Source organism: Myotis yumanensis, unplaced genomic scaffold (genome assembly GCF_028538775.1).
Source record: "Myotis yumanensis isolate MYYU_CA2020_CCGP unplaced genomic scaffold, mMyoYum1.0.hap1 SCAF_16, whole genome shotgun sequence".
Taxonomy (NCBI): Eukaryota; Metazoa; Chordata; class Mammalia; order Chiroptera; family Vespertilionidae; genus Myotis; species Myotis yumanensis.
The window spans coordinates 33,462,946-33,484,538 of record NW_027223767.1 but is presented as its reverse complement, the minus strand read 5'-3'; the positions used below and the strand labels follow the sequence as shown (position 1 = coordinate 33,484,538).

General features: G+C 35.3%; 1 protein-coding gene across 7 annotated transcripts in view; it reads left to right on the top strand.

Moving 5' to 3' along the window:
• The window catches only part of CDC27 (cell division cycle 27), a 50,119-nt gene extending 29,657 nt beyond the window's left edge, over positions 1–20,462 (top strand). For 2 of the 7 annotated variants that reach the window (XM_070392916.1, XM_070392912.1), the window contains 11 exons: positions 495–610; positions 4,869–4,968; positions 5,915–6,122; positions 6,321–6,493; positions 10,334–10,486; positions 11,719–11,927; positions 14,492–14,609; positions 17,430–17,558; positions 17,650–17,724; positions 18,489–18,645; positions 19,714–20,462. In XM_070392916.1, the coding sequence (XP_070249017.1) occupies positions 495–610; positions 4,869–4,968; positions 5,915–6,122; positions 6,321–6,493; positions 10,334–10,486; positions 11,719–11,927; positions 14,492–14,609; positions 17,430–17,558; positions 17,650–17,724; positions 18,489–18,645; positions 19,714–19,796 (1,521 nt within the window). In that variant the 3' untranslated portion in view covers positions 19,797–20,462. Of the gene's footprint in view, positions 1–476; positions 611–4,868; positions 4,969–5,914; positions 6,123–6,320; positions 6,494–10,333; positions 10,487–11,718; positions 11,928–14,491; positions 14,610–17,429; positions 17,559–17,649; positions 17,725–18,469; positions 18,646–19,713 lie in introns of those variants that run through there. The other 5 variants (XM_070392915.1, XM_070392909.1, XM_070392913.1 and 2 more) reach the window with 4 other exon arrangements.
• The last annotated feature ends 1,131 nt before the right edge of the window (positions 20,463–21,593 follow it).

The following is a 21,593-nucleotide window of genomic DNA, read 5'->3' as shown; positions in this document are numbered from 1 at the left end:
TGCCCCCATTGGAGTGAGCCAGCCAGACCCCACCTGTGAACGAATTCATGCACCCGGCCTCTAGTATGACATTAGTACAGTGGGGCCTTGACTTACGAGTTTAATTCATTCCGTGACGGAGCTCGTAACTCAAATTACTCGTATGTCAAATCAAAAAGTGAACGAGTGAGACATGTGATACTGGGCTGATGTTGTGGTGTTCACTGTGACATTAGCTGCGTCAACTAGCGGTGGGGTATCTGAAGCTGACTCGTAACCCGAATTTTAGCTCACAACTCAAAGCAAAAAATCGGCCGAGAGACAGCTTGTATCTAGAAAAACTCGTTAGTCGGGACACTCGTAAGTCAAGGCCCCACTGTAGTTTGTGTATTCAAATGACAGTAATATATTATGAAATCTTGCATTTGGATAATGGAAATAGGAGCATCATATATCTCTTATTATTTATAATGCAATTTATAATTCACAAACCTTAGACTTTTTGTGTTTTGCAGTCTGTTGCCAGAATCGGCCAAACTGGAACAAAATCTGTCTTCTCACAGAGTGGAAATAGTCGAGAGGTAACTCCAGTTCTTGTTGCACAAACACAAAGTTCTGGCCCACAAACAAGGTATTTATTATGGTGCATTATTTGATATTGTTCAGATTTTCTTGCTATACTTCCATATAGGCAGGTTTTGACTCTCCTACGAATTCTAGAATGACTATTATAAATTTTGAATACGTCAAATTTGAGAAATTTCTAACTTACTAAAAAGACTAGTGTAATTTTTAGTTGAGTATTATAATGCAAATCAAGACAAGAATTAGCTAAAATATCTTTTTAGTTTACTCTAATTGCCTCATGAATTTGTTGAAATTAGATATTCCAAACACTCCTCCAAAGTAATTTTCCTCTTATTTACATGACCTTCTCCACTGGTCAAGTACAGATAGGTTTCATTCTCTCATTCCCCTGTTATGCATTTCTATAAACAGATATGTCTCTTTCCTCCTCAAATAATGAATCATAAGTCTTAAAAGTTACATGTATGGCCCTAACTGGTTTGGCTCAGTGGATAGAGCGCCAGCCTGCGGACTGAAGGGTCCTGGGTTCGATTCCGGCCAAGGGCATGTACCTTGGTTGCGGGCACATCCCCAGTCGGGGGTGTGCAGGAGGCAGCTGATCCATGTTTCTAACTCTCTATCCCTGTCTCTTTCTCTCTGCAAAAAATCAATAAAATAAATATATTTTAAAAAGTTACATGTATGCATATGACTTGACTATATAAAAGGCCTCAATATTTCTAAAGCAGTAGGATGGTAAGTATCATCGTGAGTGCCAGCTTGAAGACAGGTGACAAATTGCCTGGGGCTCAGTTATGAGAAGGAGCCTGAGGTCTCCTGCAGAGTAATGTTATATAGGCTGAGTATATGCTAATCCTAAAGAATACTTAAAACGTTTATTGAATTATATATTTCACTTAAAACTAAACAAATACACTAATAAGCATCAATTGTTAATAATTCTTTGTTCTTTGTATTACCTACTTAATTCTATATTTGTTTCCTATAGCTGCCGAAACAAAGTACCACAGACTGGATGGTTTTAAAATAACAAATTTATTTACTCACAGTTCTGGACACAATAATCCAAAATTAAAGTATTGACAGGACCATACAACCTCTGAAGCCTCTAGAAGAGGATCCTTCCTTAGCTCTTTCAGCTTCTGGTAGCCCCAGGCATTTCTTAGTTGGTGGTAGCCTAACTCAGTATCTGCCTCTGTCTTTTTCACATGGCCTTCTTCCCTGTGTATCTCTGTAACCAAATTTTCCTTTTCTTTTAAGGAAATCAGTAATATGGGCCCTGATGGCCTCATTTTAACGTGACTATAGCTACAAAGACCCTATTTATTACTATTATTATTTTTTATATTTGTATTGATTTCAGAGTGGAAGGGAGAGGGAGAGAGAAGTAGAAACATCAATGATGAGAGAGAATCATCTATTGGCTGCTTTCTGCATATTCCCTACTGGAGATGGAGCCCGCAACCCAGGCATGTGCGCTTGAATCGAACCCAGGACACTTCAGTCCACAGGCTGACTCTCTGTCCATTGAGCCAAACCAGCTAGAACTGAGACCCTATTTTTAAATAAGGTCACATTCACAGGTTCTGGGGATTAGGGGTTCAACATATCTTTTTAGGAGACACATTTCAACCCACAGCATTGCTTTGTTAGTAACTAGAGGTCTGATGCATGAAATTCGTGCAAGAGTAGGCCTTCCTTCCCCTGGCTGCCAGCAGGCATCCAGGACCTGGGCTTCCCTCGTAGCCCCGGCTTCATCCGAAAGGATGTCCAGTCTAGTTAGCATATTTTGCTTTTATTATTATAGATTATTCTTATTTTGTCTTTTGTTTACAGTTTATAGTATAACATTTTAACTTATAAAAGTCTACCTTCAAGTAACAATATATACCATGTCATGTAACATAGTATTTTTTCATGTTCCTCTCCTAGTCTTTATGCTATGGTCGTCATATAGTTAACTTCTATATATGTAATTCACCCCATAGTGCATTGTTGTAGTTTCTGCTTTGGTTATCTTTTATAGAATTTTTGTAAAATAATACAAAGAAGTCTATTTTATATTTACTCATATATTTGTTTTTCCTTTTTAAATTTTATCCTATTGTTTAACCTTTGAGTGCCAACCAGTATCCTAGGAACTATGCTAAAATTGCCAAGGCATTTTTGCTGATTTTACAGCAGTTTAGGAGAAAAATTATGACTCGCAAGTAAATGAAGTTACATATTCAAAAACTTAAGGAAACCTTTACTACATTTGTTTTCATCTTTGACATACATTGTTTTCTGATTGTATTATAAAATACTAGTAGAAAAAAAATTTGAACAAAACATATAATGTTAAAATAAAATTAATGTTGACTTTGAATACATGAATGAAGATATTGTTTAACTTTTAATAAGCGATAGCGCTCCCCGCACTTCTGGTGAAAGACAGGAGGAACGCGATCAGCTCCCCGGCACTCTAGGGGTTAAAGTATTACAGGTGTCCCTTTTTTCCCCCCATTAACTCCTCTTCTCCCCACTGCCTGTATATCCAAATTTCAATTATTATTTCTGTATATCCAAATTTCAATTTGGTATCCGTTTTCTTCATCATGAAGGAATTCTTTTAACTTTTCTTGTGGTGTAGGTCTGATGATCATGAATTTTTTCAGCTTTTTGTATGTCAGAAGAAAATTTTTATTTCTCCTCTGTTTTGTAATTGAAAGAATAGTTCACTGTCAGGTTTTGAGCATTTTTTCTTTTTTCTTTCTTTTTTTTTTTTTTTTTTTTTTGTCAAATTGCCCTTTGGAGCTAACAGAACCCTGATGATAATTATAATATAGGAAGAGTTTGTCTCTAGCCATCCCAACTCCAGAATCCTCTTAATCATTTTTTTCCTACCTCTATAAGATTTATGTTGACCTCATGCAGGCTTCTGTCCATTTTAAGCAATCTCAGCATCTTTCTCAGGCTTGTCTTCCATATAAACTGCCCCATGCTATGAGATTATTCCTTCCCACTTCTCAGTCAAAACCTTTTTCTATAATTAGGCAATATTGAAAAAATATCATTCACATTTGTAGTAAAAATGACATAGTTAGTACAAAATAAAGGAAAATGAATTGGTTTCTCAAAAAAGCAAAATATGGAGACAGTAAAAGGATCAATGGTTTCAAGGAGTTAGAGAGGGAGTGATGAACAGACAGAGCACAGAGGATTTTTAGGACAGTAAAAATATTCTAGATGATACCATAATTACCTGTCATTGTATATTTGTTCAAATGCATAGAATGTGCAAAACCAAAAATGAACTCTAATGTGAACTATGGACTTTGGAAAATTATGATGTGTTGATATAGGTTCCTCAACTATAACAATTGTACCACTCTGAGGGGATGTTGATGATGGGGGAGGCTATGCATTTGGGAGTTTAGAGGGTATATAGGAAATCTCTGTACCTGCCCCCTCAATATTTCTGTGAACTTTAAACTGCTTTTAAAAATAAATTTAAAAAATTTATTTAAAAAATTAATTGGTTAACCCAAATGACCTCTTTTGCTGAAACCCCCTACATTGAGATTATGGTTTTTGAAAAGATTAAGGACTACCTGGATATTCTTTACTCACTGGTCAACATCTCTTTTCAAAAGTCTCTTTGACCCAAACTCAGGTAACTACTAGGATTTCCCATAAACTCTATAAATTGTAAACAGTTTACTCCATAGACTGACTTACTGTCAGATAATTTCAGGTTTTAAGTTTGTTTGCTTTCTAAGAATGAAATTCTTATATCGTAGGATTTGCCTTTAAAGTAAAAACTGTACCCAAGAGATTATTAGCTTTCTTTTGTTCTATAAATCTTGATGTGGTGTTTGAATTTGTAGGGAAATACTTCTCAAGTATAAGTTGTTCTGGTGGTATTTGTTGGGAAGTGTCCCTACATTTAAAGTATCCATTGCCAATTATCTTTACCTTTTTCTCTAATTTGCTATCATTGCAAATGAGGGCTAGAGATAATTGGTTTATAGGTATGTTTACCTTTTATTGACCCAGAATTTTTATGTGGATTGTTCTAAGTTTAAATTGGCAATTTCAGATAGAGCAAAGATCTGTAGTATAATCATTATTTTATGGTAACACAAATAGTATTTAAATCTGAGTTTTCATAGAGGGACGAGAAAAGGACTAACCAAACTCATCAACTTTAGAGTGCAAACATGTTGAATGTTTATTTTTTAATATACCTGAATGGAAGCAACAGTTTATGGTCATAAACTGAGTTTTTTTTGAATGTCTATTTTTATATATTTTTTTAGTACAACACCTCAGGTATTAAGCCCCACTATCACATCTCCCCCAAATGCACTGCCTCGAAGAAGTTCACGACTTTTTACTAGTGACAGCTCTACAACCAAGGTAATGCTTCCCCCTCTAAAATTTCTGTTCATTGATGACTCAATTTCTAATAAATAAATTAAGTGACTGTAAAAATTTTTTAATTTGGGGAGCCATCTATATAACATTTGTAAATTTTCTTGGCCCTTTATTATTTTACAATTTAGTTGAAATGACAAAATTGTGTTGGAAAACTGATCAGTGGTTTTTAGGAGTTAGAACTGGGGGAAGGTATGACTTTTAAAGCATAGCACAAGGGAATTTCTTTGTGTTGATAGAATATTCTGCTTTTTTATTGCGGCAGTGGATTATACAAGTCTATACATATTATAAAATTCATAGAACCATGCACATCCACCCTCCCCCCAAAAAATGCATGTAAAAAACTGATGAAATCCAAATAAGGTCTGTAGTTTAGTTGATAGTATTATACCAACTCCAGTTTCCTGGATTTGATGATGTACTATGGTTATGTCAGATGTTGTCAATGGTGAGAATTGGGGGAAGAGTAAATGGAAATTTTCTTTTCTTTACACATTTCTTTGCACAATTAAAGGGTCTCATTATGTCTTTGGTAAGTTTCCTTGGTCCATTGACAAATATTATGGATAATCTTTGACATTCAGTTCAATAGTTTTATCATATTAATTATGATGCTCTGAGACAATTAAATAGTATTGCATCTACTTTTCTTTTTAAATAATAAATGAAAATGATATTTCAGAAAAGAGCAACATTTAATGCTAATTTATCTTAAACACTGGTTAATATGAATTATTTTCAGAATTATTTAAAATTAAATGACTTTAAAGACTTATCTTTATAAATTTTTTTTGAGAAAAATATACATCAGTCAAGATTATACACAAGATTGTACATTTATTTTTATCTAATATTTGATAAAGGGTTCGGGGAATGTCTAAAATACATGAGTGTAACAAGTGTGGGGGTTTCCTGCTTTTTACAGGAGAATAGCAAAAAATTAAAAATGAAGTTTCCACCTAAAATCCCAAACAGAAAAACGAAAAGTAAAACTAATAAAGGAGGAATAACTCAACCTAACATAAATGATAGCCTGGAAATTACAAAATTGGACTCTTCCATCATTTCAGAAGGGAAAATCTCCACAATCACACCTCAGATCCAGGCATTTAATCTACAGAAAGCAGCAGCAGGTCTGTTTTAAATGCTAAATATCTTCTTTGTATTTTATTCACTATTTTAAGTAAGTTCTTTTATGTTCACTAAAGTGTCTTTCATTTTATCTAAATAGATGTTGGAATTTTTAATGGTAATTTTTTAATTAGTCTTTCTAGAAAATCAAGTTGTTTTATTGTCTTTTCTCCTTTGTTTACTACATTGTTTTCTCCTAGAAGGTTTGATGAGCCTTCTTCGTGAAATGGGGAAAGGTTATTTAGCTTTGTGTTCATACAACTGCAAAGAAGCTATAAATATCTTGAGCCACCTACCTTCTCATCACTACAATACTGGTTGGGTACTGTGCCAAATTGGAAGGGCCTATTTTGAACTTTCAGAGTACATGCAAGTAAGTATAGAAAACAGTTATATATGCCTTTTTACACATAACTGAAATGTAATTAATGCCTATGCTTGGCAAGGCTAGATCTAAAAGGTCAATATTTATTATGTAATGTCTATATTTTCTCATTATTTATAATTTACAAATACAGTTCTTTCTTGTGTTAAGGGATTAGTGATTTAAATTCTTTAGGATTACTTGAAGTAGATTTGTAGAGAACAACCCAAGTCATCCATACATTTTTCTTTTAATCGTCACCCGAGAATATTTTTATTGATTTGAGAGAGAGAGGAGGCGAGGAGGTAGAGAGAGAGAGAAAGAGAGAGAGAGACATCGATGTGATAGAAACATCCATTGCTTGCCTCCCGTACTTGCCCTGACTGGGGATTGAACACACAACCTCAGTATGTGCCCTGACTGGGAATTGAACCGGCAACCTTTAAGTGTACAGAATGTTGTTCCAACCAACCAACTTAGCCACACTGGCCAGGGCCCATATATTCTTCTTTTTTTGGGGGGGGAGGGGGGGAGCATACATTCTTATTTGGAACATTTGTACTCAGTTGAATCTGAAAATATACAGTATATTTACCATGTAATAGATATTTCTAGTAAAAATTCTTTCTACTATATTCAGAGTTCTTACTGGGATGAATATTTGGCATTTCATATCCTATATAATAAAAGCCTGATATGCTAAGTGTCCAGTTGACCAGTTGGCTGTTCAACCACTCAAAGGGTAATATGCCCATGATATGCTAAGGCCACTCAACTGCTCGCTATGACAGGCACTGACCACCAGGGGCAGACAGTCAACTGGTCGACCAGTCGCTATGACGTGCACTGACCACCAGGGACAGACACTCTGACCAGAGGGTTAACTTGCTGCTGGGGTCCAGATGATCGGGACTGAGTGAGACCAGCCGGACACGCCCTGGAGCCCTCCCACAGTCCCTCCCCAGCTGGCCAACCTCCCACGTCCCTCCCCAACCCCATTCGTGCACTAGTAGTGTCCCTCGGCCAGACTTGCACCCTCTTGCAAGCCGTGACCCCTTGGAGGATGTCAGAGAGCCGGTTTTGGCCCGGTCCGCAGGCCAGGCCGAAGGACCCACTGGTGCACAAATTCGTTCACCAGGCTTCTAGTGTTTTATAAACTTGAGGGATGATATGAAGAAAATTGTAATCAAGGACACAATGTCTTTATCACAAGGCTTTTAGCTTTTTAATTTTAATTATATTTGTTGCTTAAATTATTTATTTATAGTAGAAATGGAGAGGATGATTAACCTAAAGCCAAAGAAAATTGTAATGGTAATTTAAATGTCTTCCCTACTTCCAAAGCATTTTCTTCCCTCACCCTGTAAACTTAAAAACAAAATTTTAAGAAACCTCTATATCAAGCATGTCAAACTCAAAAGGCTAACACAGGCCAAATAAACAAGGTTTAAGTTTATGTGGGATGCAAAAAAACAAAAGCTTCAGTTTTCATAGACATGTAGGTTTATTTAGAGACATTATTTAGAGACAAAATACCAACTTCTGCGCATGGGCCACGAAGTTTCAATTGCACTGTACGTGCGCGCCCTCACATGGTATTTTGTGGAAGAGCCACACTCAAGGGGCCAAAGAGCCGCATGTGGCTCGTGAGCCGCAGTTTGCCGACCACTGTCCTAGTCTGTCTTCTAGATTCTATAATACAGCTAGACAGATGATTGCTTGCTTTCATAGTTTACATTCTAATTCTAATAAAAGACAGATTATAAGCCAATAAATATATAAAGACTAGAGGCCCAGTGCATGAGATTCATGTACTCAAGGGGTCCCTCAGCCCAGCCTGCGCCCTCTCGCAGCCCGGGAGCCCTTGGGAGATGTTCGACTGACAGCTTAGGCCTGCTCCGTGGATGTCAGTCGGGAATCCTTAGTGCTGCCGCAGAGGTGGGAGAGGCTCCCACCACCACCGCTGCGCTCCCCAGCCATGAGGCCAGCTTCTGGGCTTCTGGCTTAGCGGCGCTCCCCTGTGGGAGCGTACTGACCACCAGGGGGCAGCTCCTTCTTTGAGTGTCTGCCCCCTGGTGGTCAGTGCACATCATAGCAACCGGTCGTTCCTCCATTCAGTCGATTTGCACATTAGCCTTTTATTATATAGGATGGATAGCAGTAAGTTATATGAAGAAAAAAAATGAAGCATGGTAAGGATATTGAGGGACAGTGAATTATGGTGCTTTTTTAAAAAAAGTGTGCTCAGCCATAACCGGTTTGGCTCAGTGGATAGAGCGGACTCAAGGGTCCCAGGTTTGATTCCAGTCAAGGGCATGTACCTTGGTTGCAGGCACATCCCCAGTAGGGGGTGTACAGGAGGCAGCTGATCGATGTTTCTCTCTCATCGATGTTTCTAACTCTCTATCCCTCTCCCTTCCTCTCTGTAAAAAAAAAAAAAAAAAAAGTGTGCTCAGAGCAAGAACTTTACTCCTCCCTTTAGGAGCCATATAAAGATCTAGTGGTGGAGTGTTGTTCTTCCAGATAAAGAATAAATGCAGAAGTTATCTGTTTGTGTAATTTTGTGGAGTAAAGAGAAAAAGAACTGTAGATAGTCTTATTCATTGCTAGAAGATCCATGTTTGGATTATGGTCCTTTACTGGTACACAGTCAAAAGTTGTTTGGCAAACCCTTTTCAAAATTATTTCTAATTTATTGTTTTACAAGTACTTTAAGATACATTAATTGTGTTGTTTCCCCTAATTATAGAGCAGGTATACACCTAGATATTTAACTGAAGAAAGCCTTTGTTTCAACTTAAAGTTATGATTTTTAAAATATTTTCTTGTCTATGCCACAGTTACTTTTCAGAAGAAACAATAGATTCTGAAAATTTGAAAACAAACATTTCCAAAATCTGTATTTGGCTGATAGTTAGGTCTGTCTTCTTATACAAAAAAATTGTATCTGTATAACTTATAGAGGATTTCAGGGAATTTACAAGTTATCAAGCTATCCTAGATAATACATGGCCATTTCTTAGAATTAAGTTCCTGGTTTTAGAAATATTATTTTCTTATATTATGTCTTCTTAATTTCATTAAGAACAGACCATATATTCTTTAATTCTAAACTTCACTTTCAGAATTTTGAACTTACTGAATTGATAAATGAAGGAACTAATTGGTTTTATATACCCCAAAGTCTCAAACTCCAGGGGGAGAGAAGCACAGCTCTGGGAGCTGTGAGTGTGGTGAGGAAATAATTTGATCTGATAGCTCAGGATGGACCCTAAGTCAAGAGAGTGCCACAAAGGAAAAAAGAATTACTAGATAGGGACAATTTCTGGCAGATGTGACATTGGTGGGAATAGTACATGCTTAACATGCCAGAACCTGTTTTTCCTTTAAAGTTTTCAACCCAACCTCTTAATAAAAGTCAGTATAAAAATAGATATTTTTTTTGTTACAGAAGTCATTCTTCTCTCATCTTTCCTGAGGGAAAGTTATTCTGTAAAGCCATTATTAAAACTTTGAAATGTGGTTTTTAAGAATAAAATAATTGACTTGTCCTTTTAAAATCGTAACTTTGAATAGATCTTTTTGTGTGTGTGGAAACTTAAGTTTTCTTTTCAGAATTCATGTTTCTACTATGACTTGTATATAAAAACTAAGTTAAGTGTGAATGTGATTACATCAACATTTGACCTGCCATGAAAATTTGCTTAGTTTGGCCTTGTGTTATTACTAACTCACACAATCATAAAACAAGGCAACATGAAGTTCCTATGAGAAGAGTGCCCAGTGCTCTTCCTATATATATGTAAATTGTGTCAACTTGTTTTCCCCTTACTAGTTTTTGTATTTCAGGCTGAAAGAATATTCTCAGAGGTTAGAAGAATTGAGAATTACAGAGTTGAAGGCATGGAGATCTACTCTACAACACTGTGGCATCTTCAAAAGGATGTTGCTCTTTCAGTTCTTTCAAAAGACTTAACAGACATGGATAAAAATTCACCAGAGGTATGTTACTGAAACACTTTGCTTATTTAGCTATTTTAGCTATTTTTTTTATCATCCTTACAAAATTGAGATGAACTAAATAATTCAAATGCCATTTAATATTACCCATACCCTTCTCTATAGGCAGGACTCAGAAAAGAAGAGAGTCCTGAAATAGATGGTACAGATTCTTAAATAGGAAAATAACAAAGTAGGTATTTCATTTAGGATCAATAGAGTTTTGGCTGTGTTAAAATTGCTGTTATCACCAAGATTAGAGTTCATTAACCAGAAATTAAATAGATTGAATATTGGGCATTTTAAATTGAAAGAAAATAGTGATTTTAATTCAGTTTAAGACATAGATAAATTCATTTACATGGTACAATCATGTAAGAATTGTATTTTAGTGTATCTCAAGAATATTTAGTGGTAATTTTATAACATTTAAACTTAGAATGTAAAAGTCAATTCCTATTATATTTGGTAGTTATGTTCTACTAGAGGCCTGGTGCATGAATCGTGCACAGGTGGAGTCCGATTGGGGGGAGGGGTCGCGGATGGTTGGCCAGCCCGGTTGAACTCCCAGTTGAGGGGACAATATGCATATTAGCCTTTTATTATATAGGCTAGTCTTCAAGAACAATGAGTTAGCATATACTGAACCATTGCTATTTGGAGAAATAAACACATGCGCACATGTGTGCACATGCTCCTACCCTGATTATAGATTATAATCTTATATCCTAAAAACAACTCAGCCTGATACATTCTGTTTATTTTACAAAAGAGAAAATGAGGTGCAGAAGTGTTAAGGTGCCTTTCTGAGGCCACCATACAAACAGGTGCCAGAGTTGGGATTCAAACTGTCCATCTGGTCCCAGAATCCGAGCCCTTCATACACTGCGCCCCCCCCCCCCCCCCCCGCCCATGGTCTCTGTCTTTTGGTCACTGACCTGTGAAAATAAGGTAGAGAGTTGCCTTTTTTTTTACCTCAACTGAGAATATACTTGTTAGGCAACCCATATTTTGGGTCCATTAAAGCACTGCAACTATTGGTTTGGGTTTTTAAATTTAAGCAAGTAGGCAATTTTGCAAATATGGAGTCCGTGAATAATGAGGATTGACTATATCTGTTAAAACTGTTCAGTTTGTATTTTTCTGTACTAATTTTAGCCATAGATTTGTTTGTTAGAAAAAATAAAACAAAAAGTTAATTGTGCATTTGTGTGTTTTTTTTCCATATTTTTAAGGCCTGGTGTGCTGCAGGGAACTGTTTCAGTTTGCAACGGGAACATGATATTGCAATTAAATTCTTCCAGAGAGCTATCCAGGTTGATCCAAATTATGCTTATGCCTATACTCTATTAGGGCATGAGTTTGTCTTAACTGAAGAATTAGACAAAGCATTAGCTTGTTTTCGAAATGCTATCAGAGTCAATCCTAGACATTATAATGCATGGTAAGTGCTAATGAAGTGCAAAGACAATGTCTTATTAATGGGGCTGATACTTAGTGATTTTTTCTGATTAGATAGCTCTCTGTTGTCATGAATTTGATTACTAATACTTAAGAGTGGTACATACTGGTTGGTAACATCTAACCAAAATGTTTTTTGTGTGAAGTTTATACCTTTAACAAACTCTTCAATTAACTAATCATAATAGAATACTAGGTCCTTATCCTCAGCAGTTTCACCTATCAGACTTTTGCAAATAATTGATTTTGTTACTTTGATTTGTTACTTTTTTTTTAGAACACTAAAATGGTGATTAGGATGAAAAATGAAGAAAAATAGTATAATTCATCCATTGGATAGTAGAATATAAGCATTGAAACTCTATACTAATTGTTAATCTCTGGTAGTATTCTAGTTTATTAAGTACTAGTTTTAGTTAATTAAGTTTATTAAGAACTCGGGTTTTACTTTTTTTATTAAAATATATTTTTATTGATTTCAGAGAAGAAGGGAGAGGGAGAAAGATAGATATATCAATGATGAGAGAGTATCATTGATCAGCTCCCTCCTGCATGCCCCACACTGGGGATCGAGCTCACAAACCCGAGCATATGCCCTGATTGGGAATTGAACTGTGACCTCCTAGTTCATAAGTCAACACTCAACCACTGAGCCACTCCGGCCGGGCAGGTTTTACTTTTTTGTACTTGTACACAAGTAGACAAATAGGAAATTACTACCTGGCATATATTGTTATCAAATGAAGAAAACATGGGAGAGTTTGTTCTTATTTCTGCCTCAGCACTATATTTACTGTTGATGTTTTGTTGTGTTTTTCTTGACTGACTTCATAGTTCAAATATCAAGAAATGTTATTTCGGTATTGTAATTCTGTGATAGTTTTTGTCAGACATGTTTATGTTTTTTATCTTTTGGGTTAATCATTATAGCAGTTGAATTTTATTCTGTTTCTCACTAAATCAGAAGCACTAGGTTCCTAAAATAGTTTTTTATTTATGTATATTTTTAATGAATTTTATCTCATTTCTAAATAGTCAATATTGCTTGTAAGATGGCCTGATAAGTGCTAGCTTCCGCTGGTATATTAAACAGTCAGGCCTTTCCAACATTGACTTTTCTTCATATAAATATAAAGTTCTCTAATATTTTAAGAATTTAGTTCTTAATAGGACTTGGTTGTTTTTTTTAGATGTGTAGTGTCTGTCCTGCTATATTTTATTCTTAAAAAAACTTTACCATATCAAAAATCATGTTGTAAAAATAATTGTTTCATTTGGGAAAAAGAAGGAATGTTTAGGGAGGCAGACCTTTATTATTCAAACTCCAAAGTAAATAGTCTTTTCTTATCCCCACCTTCACCATTATTAGAATAGAGCTTTTGCCCTAGCCGGTTTGGTTTAATGTATAGAGCATCCACTTGTGGACTGAAGGGTCCCAGGTTTGATTCCCATTAAGGACACATGCCCAGGTTTCGGGCTCAATCTCTGTTAGGGGGCGTGCTGGAGGCAGCCAATCAATGATTCTCTCTCTCCCTCTCCCTTCCGCTCTGAAATCAATTTTTAAAATATATTTTAAAAATTATAAAAAAAAGAACAGAGCTTTTTATACCCTTTCTTTACCTCTAATACCATTATGTGATCAACAAAGCCACTTAAAGCAGATACAGTATGATTTTCTTCTTATTCATTTGGTGCTTATTCCCCATCATCATCATCTAGTTATAGTCAAGAGAGTTTCCTTAATGTAAATCAGTCACATTGTGTTCATTTGATTTTTTTTTTCTTTATTGATTGAGGTATTACATGTGTGTCCTTATCCCCCCATCATTTGATGTTTTGAAAATTCAGGAGAAATACCTCTATATCAACTTAATATGTCATTACATAGTCATTAAAATTTATAATTTTGAGATCTATAGGAGCATGTTTTTGATATAGTAAGTGGAAAGAGAGAAGCAGAACATGACACTATGCATATTGTAATTATATAAAATACATACATATTTGGACTAAGAATATGGAAATAGAAAAAAAAGAATATGGAAATAGCATTGTAAGGAGTTTAGGGTTTAGAATCAAAGAAGAATCTAGTTAGAATTCTTATTAGGTATATTTTTTGGACAAGTTAACTTTTCTAAGCCTCAGTTTTCTTACTTGAAAATGTGAATGATAACAGTACTAATTTCCTTGGTTCCTCCTAGGATTAAATGAGATAATTTATGTGAAGAATTTAACAAAGTTATTGGCACACACATAATAACCACTCATTACAAAGCAGCTATTAAATCTTGATTGGCTTAAGGATATGGTTTAAGGATGTGGTTTCTTCCCCCTCCTCCCCCCCCCCCCCCCCCCCCCACATCGTCATAGTTTTATTTGATTGATTGATTTTATTGTTATCACTTGTAAAAGTGCCTTGTCTAAAATGCTTTGATGGTTTTTCTATTTTTCTACTGGTTTATTAAATTCCATACATAATTCTTTTATTAGTTGAACTAAATTAGCCACCAAAGTTTATATCCCTAAAATATACTTTTATACTTTCAGGTATGGTTTAGGAATGATTTATTATAAGCAAGAAAAATTCAGCCTTGCAGAAATGCATTTCCAGAAAGCACTTGATATCAACCCTCAAAGTTCAGTTTTACTTTGCCACATTGGAGTAGTAAGTAGCTTTCTAAACATTGTTCAATCAATCTCCCTTTTGAAATGTGTTTCTTATTGACTTGATTGCTATAATAAGAATTAGGGCTTTTTTGTTATTGTTATTCTTGAAACAATATCCTGGATTCTTTTACAGCCAAAAATACTATGTTTTGCTTGGCATAAAGAGAAATAACTGGCGTATCCTTATTTCTTAGACAAGTCACTTAATTTCTCTGAGCTTCTATTTTATGAATGGCAATACCACCTTGCCTACCTCCTAGGGATCTTATGAGACTCACATTAGATACTTAATATTTTTGAAAGTACTTTTTCATGTTAATATTTAGCTCTAAATTAAGTAATTAATATTCTAAGGCAAATGGTTTCCTATGTTTTAGCCTAAAATTCTTATAAGGCAATGTGGATCACCAATTTTATATTTATATATATATATATATATTTTTTTTTAATGTGTCTGATGACAAGTTGTATTTTGATAGGAGAGAAGGTATGTTTGGGTTTTTTTTGTTGTTTTTTTATATGTTTTATTGATTTTTTACAGAGAGGAAGGGAGATGGATAGAGAGTTAGAAACAACGATGAGAGAGAAACATTGATCAGCTGCCTCCTGCATACCCCCTACTGGGGATGTGCCTGCAACCAAGATACATGCCCTTGACCGGAATCGAACTTGGGACCCTTGAGTCTGCAGGCCGACGCTCTATCCACTGAGCCAAACCAGTCAGGGCTATGTTTGTTTATTAAAATCTCATTTATTAGTTTCTCTATAAGTACAATACCTTAACTTTTTGTTCTTGCCCTCTCAATCCTTTCTCCTCTGTCTTTTCCTCCCCTACCCCTTTATCTTTCTCTCAACAAGTTTGGTTTTGTGGAACTGGGCATACAATATGAGGAAATTATGTTCTTTGGAATTTTACTATTCATTTTGGGGAATAATTCTAGTTCTTTGTAACTTTCTTTAAAATTGACATGATAACTTTTATAGTTAGACACTATACAAAAATATAGAGAAAATATATTGACATTAAAAATTATTTTCAACACTTAACATGAGGAAATCAAATTTGAGTATCTCTTGATAACCTTTAGTAAAATTGGACTTTTTTTTTTTTAATTGATTTTAGAGAGGAAGGGAGAGGGGGAGAGAGATAGAAACATCCGTGATGAGAGAGAATCATTGATTGGCTGCCTTTTGCACTCCCCCAACTGGGGATCGAGCCTGCAACCCTGACATGTGCCCTTGACAGGAATTGAACCCAGGACCCTTCAGTCCGCAGGTGGACACTCTATCCATTGAGTCAAATCAGCTAGGGCGGACTTTTTTTTTTTTTAATAGGCTTTTTTCTAAAGTTATTGTGGAAGAGATGGTTTTTAACATTTTGAGTTGGTTTATTGGAAGAGGTTTTCAGATAAGAGAGTGTGCTTTTCTCTCTTAGAAAACTAGTATTTAGGATTTCAATCCTGTGAGCAGAGTATTTGGCCACATGTAATAATAACCTGCAAAGATCATCACATAGATGAATTTAGCAACCAGATGTTGGCAGTAGCTACTCTCACATTCTTGTTACAGTGATATTTGTTCCACAGCCATATCCATTCACTCCACTTTATTTCTAACATATAATTCATCCAAGGAGGAGCACAACAGAATATAAGTATCTACTCATGAATGAATAGTGAGGCTTGGTGTTTTGTTTTGGTTTTTTTTTAAGTTATTTAAAACAAATAATTTATTCCCTAGTATTACAGATCAATGGTTTTCAAATATGTAAGACAGAAGAATTATTTTTATAATCAATTCCTAAAATAGGTAGAAATGTAATAGTTTTGAGTGAAACAAGTTTAGTAAGGTTTAGAGCCAAATCTTCTAATGGTTTTAAACAGTTTTAAAAAGCCTAATACTTAGGACCATAAATAGACCTGTTGAAATGTGAGTATTTAGCTAAATAGTGCAGAAATTCTTGTGAAGGGAAAACCAAAGTTTTTCTTGCCTTTTAGATTTAAAGGTAAACCTAATGTCTTCTCTAAAATTAGGATTTTAATTATCATTATGGATACATAATGGTGAATTGGGCACCATAGGAGCTAGGTTCTGATTCCAGAGCAAGTTATTTAACATCTCTGGACTGTAGTATTCTCATCTTTAAAGTGAAGTGCTTGAAGGAGATTTTAGAGATAATCTAACAGTTTAGTAACCAATTACTAAATTCACTTAACCTAGTGAACCATCTGGTGGGACAATACAACCTTATCTTTAATAGTTTTATTATCTTTCTGTTGATTTTGAGTCACATTATTTGGGTCTCACTTTTCTTCAAAAATATTAGAAGGAGCCCAACCAGCATGGATCAGTGATTGAGCATCGACCTATAAACCAGGAGGTCATGGTCCAATTCCCAGTCAGGGCACATGCTTGGAATGTGGGCTTGATCCCCAGTTGGGGGTTTGCAGGAGGCAGCCAATCAATAATTCTCTCTCATCATTGATGTTTCTATCTCTCTTTCCCTCTCCCTTCCTCTCTGAAATTAATTAAAAATATATATATATATACTAGATGCCTGGTGCATGAAATTCGTGCATGGGCAGGGTCCCTGGGCCTGGCTGGCGATCAGGGATGATCAGGGCCTTTCGGCTGCTGGCCAGGGCCTTCCTTCCCAAGCTGCTGGCCCCAGCTTTCCTTCGTTCTGTGCCGCCCCCTGTTGGTCAGTGCATGTCATAGCGAGTGATCAAACTCCTGGTCGAACTCCTGAGGGGACACTTTCATATTGGCCATATATATATTGGAAGGAAACATCAGTTAGGATCTTTATTTCTTACAGGTTCAGCATGCACTGAAAAAATCTGAGAAGGCTTTGGATACCCTAAACAAAGCCATTGTTATTGATCCTAAGAACCCTCTATGCAAATTTCACAGAGCCTCAGTTTTATTTGCAAATGAAAAATATAAGGTAAGAGATATATGTTTTAATAGTCTTCGGGTTTGTATTGCTTAAGTTAAGCTTTAGTTAAGATGATGTTGTTTTCCTTTGCATTTTTCAGTCTGCTTTACAAGAACTTGAAGAATTGAAACAAATTGTTCCCAAAGAATCCCTTGTGTACTTCTTAATAGGAAAGGTAAAAATTGGGGCCCTGGGGCCATGGTCCTACTGTGGCTTTGATAACAAGTATTAACTTTTGGAGAATAAATATAATGCTTATTGTGCAACATCTATGGAGCAAATTCAACTGGAGTTCTGAACTAAATGCTCTGGGAATAAAGAATGGATTTAGTTTTAACATTTAAAAAGATAATATCCCAATGAACGGGCAAGTACACACATCCCATAACTCTAATCCTACTATGGCTTTGGAAGTTAATTAGCACTTGTAGCCAATGACCAGTAATGAATTCATAACTTGAGACTACCTTACAGAAAGCCCTGAGCTTCCAATTATCAATAAAATACTTACCAAAAGAAGAAAATTCATGACAATACAGACTGGGCTTCCAGATGCCAGTTAGTTAAGGTAGTTGGTAACAATGGGTAGATGTTGAGAGTTGAAATAACTTCTTTTAAAAACCAGTATAAATGAATGCTAATCAAGCTTTTATAGTCCATTTTTTTTCCATTGTCATTGTTCCATTTAGAGCAAGATTTTATTGGAATCTCACTATCTAAGAGATATAGGCAAGGAATTCTAAAAGTAATATCTGAATATATTAAAAGGAACTCAAAAGTTGACATGAGTTCTTTCTTCTATAGGATTTAAATGTCCTAGTCATCAGAATGGGTTTATAGTATATAAATCAGGAGCCTAATTTAAATTATAAATGTTTAGGATTTTACAGTTGAAGCTCATAACTTAATGAAAAATGTAGTGCTGCTGTTTATTTTTAGGTTTACAAGAAGTTAGGTCAGACACACCTCGCCCTGATGAATTTCTCTTGGGCTATGGATTTAGATCCTAAAGGAGCCAATAACCAGATTAAAGAGGCAATTGATAAGCGTTACCTTCCAGATGATGAGGAGCCAATAACCCAAGAAGAACAGATCAGTGAGTATTGTCCATATGAATTAGGTTTGTTTACAATTACTCAAACCAGAGAACCAGTGAAACACCACATCAGAGTAAAGATGTTTCTTTAATTTTATTTTTCTAACTATGGTGTATTCTTTGTACTAAATGGAATTTTAGGGAAATTGGACAGGATGATAAAATAAGAAAGTACATATGGAGTCAGATAACTAGTTTCATTGCTTATTTTTACCTGGGCCCCAGTTTATATTGTAATATGTAACTAATGCCTGTCTTATTGCTTTTTAGGAATGTGTTTGGGGTGGGGAAGGGAAGATGATAGATGTGATGGTATGTTGAAAACATAAGTGCTATGTGAATGAATAATCAATTTGTGCACATTTTAAGTTATCGACAGACCTTTAGTAGTGGCTATTCAAATTCTGGGTAGCTCTGGCAAATTCAAAATCCAGGTCAAAAAAAGAGGAGGGAACAAAAGAATTATAGTTTAAGGCAGTAAATACTCTATCCCTAAATTGAATGTATATCTTAAAATAACCAGTGAAGAACCAAGACTTAATGTGTCAACATTCTTTAATAAGAAAATTGAGTGACTTCTGATGAGATGAACTAAGATGCCCTTGTTCCAAAAAACTTGGTGAAAGGCTTTGATTAAAATTATAATTTCTATAATCCCAATAACCCTTTTAAAACTGAATTTTAAATTTTATATTTCTTTGGACTAGCAGGGACTAACCCCAAAGTGAAGGAAATGTTAATCTTTTTTTAATGCCTTAGAAAACTAGTTCTAATTCCTAGGGTAAGAATGAGGAATTCCTTAGGGAGAGGTAGTTTTAGTAGTTACTAGTAAAACTCTAACTAAAGGTTAAATGCAATAAACTAATCTCAGACTTTGCTGTAAAATAAGGAGCTTGAACTGTATCTTACTAAAGGATATCGGGATCCTTTTTTTTGAAAGGATACTGGGATTTTTAAGGACCTTTAAAGTCTCATATCTCTGAGTATGGTAGTTTTCCTTGTTTTCATGAACAACAAGAAATATTTGTCAGACACCTTACTATAGACTTTTTGTTTTATTTTTTTAAGTGGGAACTGATGAATCCCAGGAGAGCAGCATGACAGATGCGGACGACACACAACTTCATGCAGCTGAAAGTGATGAATTTTAACTTCTGCAAATCAGACTTTTACAACTGGATGTGTGATTAGTGCTGACATGTTTCTTGTCCTTCCATATACTGAGTCTTCACTCTTGAGCCGGCAGTGTCATCATCCATGACTTACACCATGAGTATGCCACTTTCATTGGACCCTGACTGTACACAGAATGAAAGGCAGTGCAATATTTAGCTGCTAACAAGACTGGCTCCTTCACCAGTATGAATGACAATTTAGGGGGTAGGGTGGGGAACTTTCTTTTTTCTTTAATCTCCCTTTGCTGGAAAACTATCATGGAAGGAAGAGTTATGTTTTATCTGAAGGAACCATTAGATATGGAAAATAGTGATGAACCAGAATTTCTTGGTCATTTTTTCAGAATTTTGTTTTATTTGGTTCTGTTCCTGATAAACAGAGTGACTGACCTTCATTTCTAGGTTCTTCAAGAATGGTGTTAGAAAGTGCCAGATGGAACAATAAAAGACATTGCCTATAACAGAATAACTTGATTGCCAAGGAATGTAAATTACCTTAAACTTGCAGTGTCTCCCATAAACAAATGTAATGGACATATTGGGACTCATATTTAGGAAGCAAATATCCCTCCATACAGTGTACACTTATTCTTGGCAAGAATGCTTTAATGTCTAACCAAGAAATTTAATTTATTCATCTTGCTTCAAAGTGTTGATCATTGTTGTCGGTATCGCAAACTTTAAAGTTGGTCCTTACCATATTGCCTCTTCTCTGAGCTTTGTGGGATCACCTTTAACATTCAGAGATGATAGAGTGGTTGCCCACTGAAAAGCCAAAACAAGACCCTTAATAACCATTTAAGTTCACCATAGGAATAAAAATGAGAACACTAAAGTAGAGAGACTTTAAGAGATCACAATAGTGAAAGCCTTAATACAATCAGAATTGTACCATAACCTTGAATCTATATTTGTTCAAGACAGTATCCCTTTGATTTTTCTAAGTGTTTAAGCAGGGTGCAAGAATGTATACTCACCTTTGGTTGAGATCATTTCCATTCTTTTCGGCTCTCTCTCTGCTTCAAATTATTTTCAGTAATGTGAATCACCAAACTGACTGAGAGTGGTTGGGTTTAGGATATTAGAAATTTTTAGCTGGAAAAAAAAGTTCTTATGAAGGAGATGTGTTCTCTCCTGAGTTTGTCATAATATAGGTTGGTGTCTTTGGGCAGTGGCCACAGTTTTAAAGACCTAATTATGTGTAATAAAATGGGAATTATTGGAATTTCACAGTAACAGATTTAAAAGTCTTAAATTGTGTATCTCCTTTATTGTAATGTATTGAAATTTTTAGAGAAACCTTAGTTGTTAACATTTTATTAAGTGCCAATGTCAGAATATAACAAATTATAGTTTCCTATGAATGACAGGCCTACAGTTATTATTTTGGATTATTTGATGAAGGACAAACTTATCTACTGGTTACCTGTATTAGTCAAGCTGTGAAAATGAGGTAGATTACAGAAGATGTGAAAAAAATTTAGCCTGCAGACTCAGTAATTTCCTGTCATTTACTTAATCTACTCATTTAAATGTGGATTAGATACTATTACAAAATAATTCAAGTTCGAGTCTCAGTTAGGTATTGGGTACCAGAAAGGTATTTAACAAAATTTCCTACCTAAGTCTATGTGTATGTGCTGCTTAAAAATCAATTTATAAGAAAAAGGAAAGGTCGGGAGTAAATGATCATTAAAAATTCCAAAGGCCAGCACTTGAATCTAATAAATATTCTGTTTTATCATCCTTTAGTTCTGTAATATTTAATTTTAT